This window comes from Oryza brachyantha, chromosome 7 (assembly GCF_000231095.2).
Source record: "Oryza brachyantha chromosome 7, ObraRS2, whole genome shotgun sequence".
NCBI lineage: Eukaryota > Viridiplantae > Streptophyta > Magnoliopsida > Poales > Poaceae > Oryza > Oryza brachyantha.
In genome coordinates, this window is record NC_023169.2 from 12,300,879 (window position 1) to 12,315,629 (window position 14,751).

Genomic DNA, 14,751 nt, shown 5'->3' on the forward strand with positions numbered 1-14,751 from the left:
CTGTAAAAACATCAGAAAAATGATTAGAGCACTCTCCTTTTCTCTGAAACGGCTACTTTCCAGTTTTTTATTAGCTCGTTTCATTCTTTAAGCAGATTGCTGACATTGACTTGTATATCCAGATAAAAGATGATACGCGACATAGCTCATAAGCCAGAGCAGTGGATATGAGCTTGTTTGGATTTTGGCTGGGTCGGCTGAAAGCAGCCAACCAGATTTTTATTAAGATTAAGGAGGGGTGGTACAGTGTAATTTTACAACGACAGTATAGCTGTCGCCCTGGTTCCTCCGGAACCTTATTGAGCAAACATTGCGGCTTGCGGATTACTCACGATCTATTCTAAAAACTCCAGCCGCCTTCCAAGTTGCTACTTCCTCTTTGATCTTCAGAAAGGTTTGCTGCGCTGTTGCTTATTTCTGATTGAAAATTCTTTCATTCCGCTCCTTCCACAGCATCCAGCACCCTAGCTGCACAAGGCAATCGAAGTTATCCCTGTAGCTTTTCCGGCAGTTTTCCCGAGCATCTAGCCACCATTCGCTCAACGACTGGTTTGTGTCACTGGGAAGCGCGAATGTGATTCCAGTCCATTGCCTAGTCAAGCGCCAGACTCTCGAAGTGTAATCGCAGGATACAAACAAATGTACGCAGTCTTCCGGGGCCGCGGAACAGAGCACACAGGTTGAATGATGCGGCCACCCTCGTTTGTTTAAGTTGTCTGCCGTTAGGCATCTCCCCCGGTCCGGATTAAAGTCAACTTTTCTTGCCCTACCAAAATTCTGGCAACATTAATAGTAGCATATGTATGTTTGGTTTGCTACCAGTTTTTACCCATATTAGTAGAACTTTCACACTACCAAATTTGGTTGTGTACCAAAACTTGCCAAGGCTTTGGCACTACAAATATTTTCGGTAGGGTAAAACTTGGCATCAATCGAAACAAGCCCTAAGATTGAGGAGAAGGATCGATTCTGCGATCAACAACAGGACTGTTGAAAAGCAGAACCACAAGCCGATCAGCAACAGCAGCTATGGCCGTGTGATCGGCACGCAAGTCCAGCAATCCTCCGTAGTGGCGTCGGCTACCTTGTCCACTGTCCGACCAGATCATCCAGCAAGTTTTTAGCCCCCAATTCCGAGTGGTCTCGAAAACCCGTGCACTCCTCTCCTTCCATATCATCCAACAAGTTTCTGGAACCCCCAATTCCTACTAACGAAATACCAACTGTGATATTCCCCAATTTCTCATCCCAAAATGCCCATGAACTCATACATACATACATACGTACGTACCTACCTTAACTTGGAGTAACCATGTTACAGCCTTACAGGGCTGCTAACTTCCGAGATCACACGAACTCATATGGATTGTCTTGCCATTTATCTGAATGTACGGGGCATGTGCATTTTTCGGCCATTCATCTCCCTGTGGTTTTTTTACATCTTTGCTCAGAGACATGGAGTTCTTTTAGGTTATCTTTTTGCCGGGAGGCCCAGACTAGGCCAACCAATTTCATTAAGATTGAAGCATGTACAATTTTAGTTTACAATCTCAGCAGAGGTTGCTGAGTCCGGTTTCCACCGGGAAACTCTAACGACAAAGGAAAAAAAGAGGCTACTCCTCACAATCTTTGAAAAACCCAGCTTCCGAGCATGTAATGATTTGCGCCTGAAACATCGTCGCGCCCTTTGCCACCATACCTCCAGCGGCTGCCCCATCTCACCCTTTTAGGTTATCTGGCATGTCATTCGGTGGTAGCGAGTGGAGCTTGCAGAAATCATTCAGAACTATCCTCTTCAGGTTAAGCATATTATTTAGGTGGACAATTTTACCATACATACATGAGAAAGTAGCTCTAGGTATTAAAATTTAGATAAGTAGTTAATGTAGATACCAAATTTTATATAAAAATATGGTGCTTTTACAGTATCCCCAACTTAGTAAGGCACTAGCACAGTAGATACATCTATCACCGTTAATTTTTATAGATATTTTCGTCATTTGCTTAAGTAGGAGGAGGGTCAAATTAGTCTTTTTAACTAATTGAGCATAACAGTCTCATCACTGCTACCGTGTCATCAGACATGCCGTTCTTTGAGAGGAATCGCCCCTAAACCCCCAACAACGTATATAAGCAGGGGGACTCATCGCGATGATGATAATGTGACTAGCATATGGTAAGTCTTGCAATCTACCGATCCTCAGAGGCGTTGGAGGGGAACGAAGGGTGAATTCCATTCACCATCACCCTCACTTAAAGTTCATAGATTACATAACATCATTTGATCTGTGTAATGGGTTCATCAAGTTACACCGGTTAGATTCGTTTAATTCCGCGTAAGATATACATGATCATGCATAGCCTAATATTAGATTAAGTGTTATCTCATAATTATTTCTAACAACATCTACACCTTGAATGCGATCCAAGGGGAAAAAGAAGATACAAAGCATTACTCTGAATCCAATTTATGCTGCACCTCACCCAGGCTTGCGTTTTGCTTTAGAAGTCTAGCTTCTGCTTCAGCAAGGCTATCCTGATTAATTAAGAAGTGTAAGGCGTTTCTATGCATATATGCTCGCGCAGTGGTGGCCGGGCCGCACCAGCAAGGCAGCAAGTTTGTTCACCTTGCTCGGCCAGCAATGAAGACTGCCACCACCTCTTCGTCACTTGTGCCTACACCACCGTGCTGTGGAGGAAGCTGACAACTTGGGCCAGCAATGTAGACTTCGCCTTGCCGTTGCCGGCTAAAGCAGGTATGCCGCTAGGAGAGTGGTGGCTGCAGGCCAGGACACGGTGCTGGATGCGCTACAGGGATAACTCCCACTGCTTGGGCCGCGTTCGACACCCCTTCAATTTACCCAGATTCGCTCAGTTTTTCGAGCACATGCTTTTTGAACTGCTAAACGAGGTGTTTTTTTGAAAATTTTCTATATGAAAGTTGCTTAAAAATCATATTAATATATTTTATAAATTTTTTATAACTACTAATTAATTAATCATATATTAATTTATTACTACGCTTTTTTTTTGTGTCCGGTTATATATCCGGCCGCGGAACACAGCCTTGGTCCAGTTGGGACGTCAAGATTGAAGGAGGCTATTCGGGGATGTCAAGGACGAAGTAGATGTTTGGAGGGTCGTGGGGCTGTTCAAAATTTACCGTGGGTAGTCGCCAGGCGCAGCTTCAGAGGAGGTTCAGGGGAGTCTTCGACTAGCCTGCTGTTTACTTCGACAGCTTCTTGTCGATGTTGCTCTTTTTTCGTTTCCCTGACCTGTAAATTCCTCAAGTCTTAATATATTTTGGTCGCCCAGTCTTAGGCCGACCCAGCAAAAAACTAAGAACCAGCACTAAAAGCATCGAACCAGCATGGAGAAACGACGTAGCAACTAGCTAGTTTGCCTTTCTGTTTGTACAGTCATTTTGCACCATCTCATGCAATTCTCTTATTGCGAACTTCCAAGAAACCTAATGAGATATTCATGGGAAAAATAGCTTCTTCATGGAGGAAACAGCTCCATCAGATTGGGCTTTTTTTTTGGCCGGGAAAACACAGACCGGGTTAACCAATTTCATTAAGATTGGGGAAGCATGTACATGATGAGTTTACAAAACTCAGCAGAGCTTGCTGAGACCGATGAAAACCGGGGGAACTCTAACAGAGGGGGGTTGGTGGACTACTCACAATGATCAAAGAACCCCGCTTCCGCCCATGTGGCAATTTCACATCTAATTTCGTTGAACAACTGAGTCGGTGATCTCGTTTTGCTCTCGAAGATACGAGCGTTACGTTCCTTCCAGATCAACCAACAAATTAGCAGGCTGCCGCCTGCCGGTGTCAAAGGATTTCCTGAACTTCGGTTTGAAACATGTCCTCGCCGTCGACCACCATTCCTCAAACGGCCGACCGAAGTCGCCTGAAGATTGTCTCCATGCATTTACCAAGACACGAGTACACAGCCTGAAGAAAATGAAATGAAAAGGTTGGTTATGCTTCAAAAGTTCAGACTAACCGTGCAGATCATTGAATGAGTATTCATTGATATCCTCCTTAACTTACAGAATATAAATAAAGTTCAAGGAAGAAACTGCAAGTGTGGAATGCTATCTTCTGGCTTGCAGAAATGCAGGAGCACACCATATGGAGAAACAACAGTTCTAAATATTTATTGTCGAGCTGTTTTATCATTCTTGAAAAAATATCTCAAGATAACATACTTTTTGAGCTTTACTCCCAGAGTATTTCTTTCATCCTTCCTTTTGTACTTTTAGATGTACACTATTGGATCCAACGATCAGAAACGATTTGGTACCGCGAGGTACCGGTACCTCGCGGTACAAAAGGAAGGATGGGAGTAAGACTAAAATCCTCACTCGTGATATCCGCCTCATGATCAAGTCGGTATTAAAATCCCGACTGTTGGTGATGATAGATCGAATGGTCACGATTGCATGGTACCTCAAGTTACTAGCTTGTTTGTGGGGGATAGCATGAGTGAGGATATTAGTACCTCACGGTACAAGTACCTCGCGGTACAAAAGGAAGGATGAGAGTAAAGCTCACACTTTTTAGTGTAAAAGGTATGGTATCTTGAGGTACCAAAAATTTGTACTAAAATTCTTGGTACCTTAAGGTACTTTTCATTGAGGGTAAAAAAGCCCTTTTATTATCGTTTCAAAAGAACTGTGGAATCTAGAACCTTAGTTTGTCTTAAAAACAATTGCAGATATTTGTGCTAACCTCAAGTGCGCAAGGTGAGTAGATGATGCTCAAAGCAAAAGCATTATCTTGGTAGATGCAAAATCTCCCTTTCTGGAAGATGTAAATTGTGAACTGCAAGAAGAGGGCAAAGAAATAATGAAGTTACTAGAGCCAGCCAGCATATTGTACTATATGTAAGAGATGAGTTGGCAGAACATACGCAGGAAAATGGGGGGGTTTGGGCAGCATCTGAAGAGGCTGCAGCTTCAGGTATAAAGATTCTGTACGATGCGCCCGTTCACACGGATGTAGGGAACGTGACAAATGCTTGGCCAGTCCTTTCCCATGGTTGCGAGGAACTTGCGTTCCTCCTCTTTCAGCCACTCCTGTTCTTCTTCTTCTAGCTGCGCGTCCACACTCGACGGATTCTCCACCTCGCTGAACGACTGTTCGTCCACCTGATGCTTTCTAGACCACAAATTTGCCTGATCTGTCCTCTCCTGGTGAAACCAAGGATGTCGCCGATCTTCTCTCTCGTGCATCTTGGCCCGAGGCCAATCCCGAATCTTACTATTCCGCCAGTACAACATCCTCTGCCCCTGCTGCTGCCAGACCTCATCACTTGGGTTCCGGCAATGTTGCTCTAGTTGATGCGAGCACCCCTCTATTCGCATCTCTTTCAGGTTACCTGGCAGGCTGCTTGACGGTATTGAGTGAATCTGGCCGCAGTGCTTCAGAATGAACCTATTCAAGGATGATAGAGAGGCCAATCCTGATGGAAGTCCGTGGCACCAAGAAAGCTCCAGCTCCTGTAGAGATGTGAGATGCTGAAGCCACTTCTCAGTAATGCTAGTAAGGCTGTGCAAACCGTAGAGGCGCAGATTTCGGAGGGAGGGAGTGTGGGGGAAGACATTTTCAGGAACAGGAAGTACGTGCCGTTTAGTGCCACCCAAGGTAAGGTGAGTGAGAGAATACATAACGCGATCGATCTGAATTGGGGCTTGCTTGTCCTCATCTAATTCTGCAATCCTTATGTTGCAACCAATAATCCGTAGATCCTTCAGGTTTCTTATATGCCACAGTCCACCTATAATGCACACATCTTCAAATTCTTTGATGTCTAGATACTCCAAGGACATCAATTGTTTACATGGAAGGAATAATTTGCTTCCAGACCATTGGTAGTTGTAGCCACATAGCTCTAAACGGGACAGACCATTTAGCCCTTGCAAATACCTTGAAACCATATCACCCGTATCATCATATAGTCCACAATCTATAAGTATCTCTTTCGTGGCTGAGCCCAAGGACTCGAAAGGCACCTTTCTCAAATGTTTGCATGAACGTATCTGCAGCTTTTGTAGGTTCGGAATGAAGTCTCTACCCCCTTCATATGTCCAGCTCACCCAGCTCTCCATATCCTTAAAGCTCAGCTCCTCCAAGGATCGAAAGACCACGTCTGAGCTTCCACAAAATTTGGAGTCTATAGCCGTTATTCCAGGCAACCGATGCAACTTGAGTATTTTGAGATGCTCGAGTTGTCCAAGTGGAGGAAGATTGCACGCGTTTTTACATGAACTTAACTCTACGGCTCGTACATGTCTAAGTTGTCCCATATCTCCGACCCATTCTGGAAAATCAAATCCTGAGTAGCCATCAAGTTTTAGGTCTTGCAGATATCTTGGAGGACGCAAACACCCAAGTGTTTTATTGGACAGATAGGGTCTAGTATCTATCGACAAAGCATCGGACCATCTTAACTCCAAAGCTGTAATGTAGACCTTCTGATCTAGGTTAGCAACACGCGCCTCTTCGGCATCAGTCACTATCTCAAGATCTGAGATACGAAGGGAACCTCTCAAATCGTTTATCTTACTGAGCTCAGTTATCCTGTGACCATCCTCTGCTTTAACACGGTACTCATGTAGCTCTTGCAACTTAGCTAGCTTGCCAATGCCATTGATTTGAGCAATTGTGTCCGAGCTAGCATGCAAGTGACGTAGATTGATCAGCCGATTCATGTTTCCAGGTAATTTGTCAAATTTACATCCTCTCAAGCCAAGAACCTGGAGGTGGCACAAACTGCATATTGAATCAGGCAGTATATTGATCCCAGTAAAAGAAAGGTCTAGATATTTGAGATGCCTCAATCTACTTATAGCATTGATGGTGCGTATTGTAGCTCCTGTGTCCTGTCCCAGGTATGATGTCGGTGCACACCACTTACTACAAGAGAAATCCAATATGCATAGGCTTTTGGGCCTCTCTTCAACTTTATAAGGAACATCAGAAGAGCTACATTGACCAGAGTCAGCAAAAAACATTATTGGTTTTAAATGCTTGATTTCAAAGTCGGACAGCTTCACATTCAAATCGTCCATTTCAATGGACAAATACTGAAGAATTTGTGAAGAATCATTGACTGTCTTCACACCACGGAATTCATTAGAAGATAAAGCAAGTGCAAAATCTCGAACCAAATCATGCATAACAAATCCAGTTTTGCATCCCGATGGTCCTAGAAAGGCCAAATTGACAAGTTCATCAAACCATTGACCAGCTATATCCTCTAACCTTTGGGAACCAGAAATATTGTTAGGTTGAATGAAACCACTGGCTATCCACATCTGACTCAGCTTGTATTTTTCAAATACATAATTTCTCGGGAAAATGGAAAGAAATAGATAGCACTGCCTCAAATATTCAGGTAAGCTACAATAGCTGATTCCAAGTGATGATATAATGTTGGCACATACGATTTTATTTGAAATCTTCCACCACCAACTTTCTAATAATCTATTCCAATGACCTTCGTCTACATTACTTCTCAATAATGTCCCTATTATTTTTGCTGCCAGAGGTAGGCCATGTAATTTGGCTGCTATATTTATTCCGATGAGTTCCAGAGCTTCTGCATATTGGTAATTACAGGGCTTAGCAAATGCATAATGCTTGATAAGTTTCCACAAGTCATATGACTCTAGAGGATCCAATACCACAGGGCATGTAGTTGCCATGAAACTGGCAACGTCGTACAATTGAGTTGTTACCAAGACTACACTTCCAGGCGCTCCTTTGCTCAGTATCCTCCGTAAGTTACTCCAGATAGCATGTATATCATCCCACACATCATCAAGTACAAGAAAGAATCTTCTCCCTTCTATGATACTTTGAAGTTCAACATGGAGATCTATAGTACTGGTTAGAGCATCCTGATTGATGAAAGCTGCTATCATACGTTCCATAAGTTTTTCTTCACTGATGTTATCAGTCACATAAACCCATCCATATGCAGATTGATCTCAAAAGTGCTTCCGGACCCTTTTTCCATTGAAGATGAGTTGAGCAAGAGTTGTTTTCCCCACACCACCAATTCCAACTATGGGGATAACCATAGGATTCCGTAGGTTAGTAACAATATCACTGTGAGTTATATGAGTGTAATGTACCTTACTCCACATTTCCTTCTGGTAAGGTGATTCCTCTGAGTGTACTTGATTTGCATCAAGCAGATCAACGTTTTCAAGGGTCTTGATAACCCAGCCCTTCTGAGAAATTTGTAATTTATCAGCTTCTTCCCTACCTTCAAGTGATGATGTTACATAACGACCATCATGCAGTACCATGTCCAATATCATATCTATCTCCTTATCACGACCAATGACAAAGGCATCATCAGGTGTAAACTTAGTTTCATTTCCTGAGATATCAGAGGCCACGGAAGTGCCCTCTTTATTCAGGTCAACTAAATCAGTCTCCTCCATGTTTGGCATATCAATAATAGATCCACCTTCTGCACATATGCTTGCAAGTCTGCCAATCGTGGATTTCATTCTAAGGAGATTATCATTATCATAACGGAGCCAATCAACAACTTGAGCAGAAATTAGGTCACATGCATCAAATGAAACATGAGAAGCCTTAGAGCCACCAGCGTTGTTCTGCCTCGTCGTGCAGTAGTTCTTCTGCCTCGTCGACGGCGTTGTTCAACCGCCACAACCATTCAGCAGCAGCTAGCTGTTTGTCAGGCTTGACATGGAGCGGATGCTCAATGCAGAAGATCTGGACCTTGCTCTCCAACAGATCTAGCATGTCCAGGGTTCCTTTGTAGGAGTCCTTTTGGTTGGACAGGTAGGAACGCAGCTTCCACACCACCTTGATTATCGCCGTGGACACGAGCAAGCAAGCTCCTGGATCCATCGTTGTACTTCTGCAAAGATTTCAAGAAAGTTGAGTACTTGGGAAAGAGAACGAACTTTGTTGAAGAAAAGGTGAGCTAAGGTAGGAGAGGAGACGGCGTTGACCTCAATAGGCTGTGCTAGTCTGCTAAAACTACTCCACTGCAGTGCGTGAAGGCGCAGTAGAGAGCTCGTCGAGTAGGCCCTTTAATTCAGGCCCATCGAATTCCTCAACGGTCCATGTATGTATATGCCTATATCTCTAAACAAGGCCTTGCAGCCACATATGTCCTCGTATAGAGATATAAACATATATTCCGTATATACTACTACTAATAGACATTGAGGCCCGTCCAACCGAGACCTAGTTTTCAGTCTCTTTGCTGAGTGCTGGTGATGTCAACTTCACGGCAAAGAATCTCAGATCTGGTGCATTGTGCTCCGGTGAAGTGGTGAGCGGTGGATCATCCACTTTCCAGTTTGAGATCTCATTTGCTCTCTCTGATTTCCTTGCTGTCAAATCTTAGCTCTCTACCTGTTCCTCGATCCATAGGGAAAGCTCGAGATGGTAGCAGAATCGTTGATAGTGGGAATAGTTGGGTGGTTCGCTGGGTCTGGCATCAGCACAGGTCTCGGCAAGCTGCGCTCCATCTACGAGGATCATCAGGAGCTGAAAGATGGTGCTGAAAAGAACCTGCGCAAACTGTCGACCCTCGTTCATCTTGTCCGGGAACGGCTCCGTGAGGCAGATCGCAGGGTCACCGCAGCCGACGCTAACTTCAAACCGTCTCTGCTCGTGATCAAGGGTTATGTTTCAGAGGCAGAAGATTTGCTTGATGAGCTCGAGGTCAAGAAAATCCTAATAAAGGGCGAGGTTAGTGAAAATTTGACTATGGATGATAAGTGCATTAAAAGACTGAAAACTGTGTCGGAAAAACTCGATGGAAGTCGTGCTGACCTTGAATCTATTCTCGGCATTCTGAAATCACACAATAATTATGAGTATCTGATTGGATTGCATCCTCGCTTATCCACAACAAGCAAACCTGTGCATGGTCGAGATACACAAATAGAACAGCTGCTAGACATGGTACTGCACAACAAGTCAAACTCTGTGCATCCTCCAGAATCCACCGAGCAAGAAGAAGCAGGAGGGAGATCGTGCATGGGCCATCCAAGACTTATTCTTATTCAAGGAGCAGCTGGGGTGGGTAAAACAACACTTGCTCAAGTAATATATAACCACCATTTTGTCAAGGAAGCTTTCGGGATCAGGGGATGGGTTTTTGTCCATAAATGTGCTGAAGGAACCATATGTGAGAGTGTTGTTCAATCTTTTAAAGCAGAGCAGCAACATTCTTCAGAATGCAATCCCGCTAGCATATTGGAAGGCAAGAGATTTTTACTTGTCCTTGACGACATACAGCTTAATTTTCTTAACATATGGGCAGAGTTGAGCTCTATCTTAACTAAGGGAAAGCAAGGGAGTATTGTGTTGGTGACAACACGAGATCATGTTGCAGAAAGGATGGGTAAAATTATTGAAAAAAACGATTGTATTTCATTGCCCCATCTGCCTGAGTCTACGCTATGGACCATTTTAAAGGATCATACACTTCAAGAACAGGAAAACGAATCCCTGCAATCAATTGGTCAGAAAATAGCTGGCAAATTACATGGCTTACCTCTGCTAGCAGAGTTAATTGGACCGCTGCTGGGACAAAAGTTAAATGTTGAACATTGGACAAATGTTTCTGACAGTATTTGGTGGAAATATGCTGTAGATCGGGACAATCTTGCCTTTCCTTCTGTGAAAATTGTATGTGAATACTTCACTCTTCCCCTGAAGGAATGCCTCTGTTATTGTTCAATATTTCCATCTGGATACTTGTTTGAAAAGAATAGATGGATGCACAAGTGGATGTCAAATTTTGCACACCAGGAAGGCATAGAATCAATGAAAGAACTATTTTTAGATGAGCTTATCAGCATATCATTTCTCAAGCCAGTGCATTGGAAAAATATGTATGCTATGCATGATCTACTTAGAGAATCAATTGACAGGGATGAATTATATGATGCTACAGAGAGAGGCAGAGGGAAGCGAGCACTTGATCACCACCGGATCATTTATATTAGTAAGTTTGATGTGCATTTGGATTTAAGTAAACTGAGAACCATGGTAATTACTGATAGTTACAGCACGGGGAATGAAAAACTCAATGAAGTTTTGTCTCATTCAAGTAATCTGCGGGTGCTAGACTTGTCTAACGTTAAGGATGGATTTGATGGATCCAACCGGTGATTCACATCAGATCAGAATTTCCATTGGTATCAGTCCTCCTGATGTCATTCATACCTTTGAAAATCTCCGGTTTTTAGATCTCTCATACACAAAGATCACAAAAATTCCAGATTCGTTCTGTAAGCTAGAGCTCTTACAAGTTCTTGGTCTGCGAGGATGTCATTTTGAAAGTTTGCCAAAAAAATGAACGAACTAATTAACCTAAGGTACCTATATGCAGAAGGATGCACATTATCTCTGATTCATAAAATAGGGCAACTAACTAACTTGCAAGAGTTAGAAGAATTTCATGTCAGCGAGAAAAATCAGATAGTAGAACTGGGGAACTTGAAGAAACTTGGTGGACAATTGTGTATTGCTAACCTTGAAAAGGTGTCACTGAAAGATGTTGCACATAAAGCTGAATTGTGCAGAAAAACAAACCTCAAAACGCTGGAGTTAAAATGGAACAATTCGATTGATCCAACTTCATCTGACTCTGATAATTGCAGGACCATCCTTGAAGCCCTAGAACCACCTAGAGAACTTAAAGAGCTGAAGATCCAAGGTTACAGAGGATCTACCTTTCCAAAGTGGGCAGAGACGAATCAAGATTTCAAATGTCTAGAAAGCATTCATATTAGTCATTGCAAGAACCTAGGATGTCTTCCACCTCTTGGATTGATTCCCAATCTCAAATTTCTCTTACTCGCCGACTTACCATCTATAGAAAAAATTGACGATGCTTTTTATGGAAATTATGGAACAGCATTCCAGTCATTGGAGGAGATAACTTTTCAAAGGATGTCAGCATGCGATGGGTGGTCTGCATTAGAAAGAAGGAAATCCATGCCACAGCTCAAAAAGGTCACAATTGAAAGTTGTCCTAAATTGAAGGAAGCACCATTGCATTGCTTCAGAGAAACGCTATTGGAACTTGTTCTATCAGATTGTGGTTCAATTTTAATGGGTGAGGGATGTCTTCATGGTTTCAGAAAACTAAAGCATTTGAGAGTCTGCAAATACTCTGGTGCAATCAATCTCTCATGTCCTTCATTGACATCACTTTCAGTGTTGAATGTTTCAAATGATGGGAGCAAAATAGATTTAGGAGGTGGCACAGAACAACTCCAAAATCTCAGGTGTTTGGTGATAAATGGTGAGGTCCTTCCTTCAAATAAAATAAAATGGTGAGGTCCCAGATATAATAGAACCACTCATGCAGGCGAAGATGTCTTCAGGTAGAATCCTGTGCATCTAGTGTATGTTACATTTATAGCATTCATCCTTTAGCAAATCAGAGTTGATTTTATTTTCCTTTACAATTATTTCTTCCTTTTTTTTTCATTTCAGTTCACTTGCTTTTGTGGCTTGGAGATGAAAAAAATGTCATCTATAGACATTTTGGGTGATCATTTGGCTTTTTCCTTGAAAGCCAAACGGCATATTTGCAAACGAAAAATAATCTGTGAATAAAACTTTTATATATGTGTTCTTAGCGATCTAAAAGCCAAGGCTGAAAAATAAATTACGATGAAAAACACCCAAAATCAACTCTAAATTTAAGGTTAGAAATTCACATTTTGGCTTATAAGCATAAGCAAAAGCGAAAAGATGAGGGTGATTTCCATTAGCAACTTTATGATCCCAGAAGATAACTTTACAATATTTCTCCTTCCTAATTTCCTTTATGTTAAGAATCTTTCCTGTATTTGTAAAAGATAGAAATGCCCAACGCCTTTAGTGAGATGGACACCAATAAGACAGTCCATCTAGCTCTTTGGACCTCACAATGTTTAAGGATCAGAAAAGCAAATCTTTGATCAGCAAGACTATTTATTAAGTTATTAGGTTTAGCAAAAGTAAGATCAATGATGGCAACTTGCACTTCGTGCCCTGTCCTACTATCCTTCTTCATGTGCCCTAGTTTCTCACCAAATTAAATTGAAGTCCCCCAAGTTAGCTTGCTTATATTTGTAATATTATTTCTGGCTTATAACTAGCTTAGTGTCTCACGCTCGGGCATTGCGCCAGTTATCAAATAGATGTATATCATAGATTTTGCATACAAACACCATCATCAACTCATCCTTTTAAGAAGTAGAGAAATTCTAATGTTCTTTTCTTTCAGTGTCAACAGTTGAAATGCCACTGATTGCATGCGCTGCAGCACCTACACCTCCAGATACGGAGCCAATCAGTTTCCCCTTTCCGGCAACATGAGTGATTTCACCCTTACCAGAGGCACCAGCTACCTTTGATATTATGGATTTTGATGCTATGGTGAGTGTGCTAGAAAAGGAAAAAAAATGATGGAAGTGTTCAAATGTCGCATGGAAACCATATCAGTGCTAAGCACACTCTTAGGGACTTGAGCTACCTACTTGATAATAATGGACTATCTGATATTCTCAATAATATGGATTGCACAAAGGAACTAGTTGCCGAGCTTGGTCACAATATACCTGAGGAAATATAAGTAGCCCTAAATAACCTCTGCAAGCTTGGAGAGGAAAAAGAAGGCAATTTATGAAGCCGGTGAGCGCTAGGGACATCGGACCAGTGGAAAACATACGAAAGAGCAAAGCAAATCGAAGACGTACCCCCACCATGTTATATGAAGAGCTTGACGAGGTACAACAACAGGTGAATGATCTTACTCTTTCAATTTCCGGGAAAAATTCTATTGCCCGAAAAAAACTGCTGTGTGAGGATGCTAAGGCCCTCACGATGATGGGACGGCAACTGCTAGAACCGTGCGACGAGATTGCTGACAAAATGCTGTTAATCCGGTTCCTGAGGACTATTAAAGTAGCACGTTTCCAACTCCATAGCCTTCTCGGCCAGCAACCATGACCCCATGAGTCGAAGAGTCGGGTCTAGGTCCTCTATCTATACTTGTTGCTCGTTATAAAATCATGGTTTGTTTTCACAAACCTGTTAAATACTACGCACTAATCCTGGGAGAGATTGTTCAATGGAGCAATTTGGTTAGAATCAATGCCATATCGTGTGCCCATACCTCTCGTTGTCCCGTTGTTGAACATAGGCCATGAAAATCAAACAAGAAGTCAAATTCACATCCACCAATACCCAGATCAAACAAGAAGTCAAAAATAATGAAACACGACCCTCCTGTATCCCTGCGCAATCCGAAGCTCCAACGGTTTAAGAAAAAAAAAAGTAGCCACAAAACGAAGTGAGCATTTCGTCGAGCAGCTGACGGGCACACCACAGTGCCTCCTCACCTGGCGAAGAAAAAGCCCCGCTGCGAAGAGCGGCGCGCCAGCACCCACGTACGCGCGTGGATTTCTTGCAGCGGCACGGACGCCGGGACGCGCATGGATAACCCCGGCTCGCCGAGACCACCGCCCGCCGGCACTTCCTCTCCGAGCCCGTCCTCTCGCCTATCGCCAATTCGCCATGTAGATGGAACATGGGAAGCGAACGCGTGGGGGATTTTTGAAACAGAAAGGCTCGATATATTCTTTGGTCAGTATATATGTGTGTGTATTTGTCATTGCTCGGGTGGATGTACACTTGGGCCTACTTCCATACTGTGTTGAGGCCTCCCTCAATCCCGGCC

The 14,751-nt window shown here is 42.8% G+C and overlaps 2 protein-coding genes across 3 annotated transcripts; one reads left to right on the forward strand and one right to left on the reverse strand.

Annotated features, from left to right (window-relative positions):
- Positions 1-3,546: 3,546 nt before the first annotated feature.
- On the reverse strand, positions 3,547-7,965 carry LOC102715322 (putative disease resistance RPP13-like protein 1). The gene is made up of 3 exons (XM_040526247.1): positions 4,924-7,965; positions 4,743-4,835; positions 3,547-3,962 (listed from the first exon to the last, which is right to left on the reverse strand). The coding sequence occupies exon 1, from the start codon at positions 7,946-7,948 to the stop codon at positions 4,970-4,972; it is 2,979 nt and encodes a 992-aa protein (XP_040382181.1). The 5' UTR covers positions 7,949-7,965; the 3' UTR covers positions 3,547-3,962; positions 4,743-4,835; positions 4,924-4,969.
- A 1,802-nt stretch (positions 7,966-9,767) lies between these two features.
- Positions 9,768-14,270, forward strand: LOC107304584 (disease resistance protein RGA2-like). Of its 2 annotated transcripts, none has more exons than XM_015839395.2 (2): positions 9,768-12,406; positions 13,297-14,270. In XM_015839395.2, exon 1 carries the CDS (start codon positions 11,370-11,372, stop codon positions 12,357-12,359), a length of 990 nt encoding a protein of 329 aa, XP_015694881.1. In that variant the 5' UTR covers positions 9,768-11,369; the 3' UTR covers positions 12,360-12,406; positions 13,297-14,270. Both variants share the same exon structure in this region; 1 of them encodes a protein (XP_015694881.1).
- The last annotated feature ends 481 nt before the right edge of the window (positions 14,271-14,751 follow it).

Coding starts and splice junctions, on each gene's coding strand:
- LOC107304584 (XM_015839395.2), top strand. CDS start 11,370: ATGAACGAACTAATTAACCTAAGGTACCTATATGCAGAAGGATGCACA.
- LOC102715322 (XM_040526247.1), bottom strand. CDS start 7,948: ATGGAACGTATGATAGCAGCTTTCATCAATCAGGATGCTCTAACCAGT.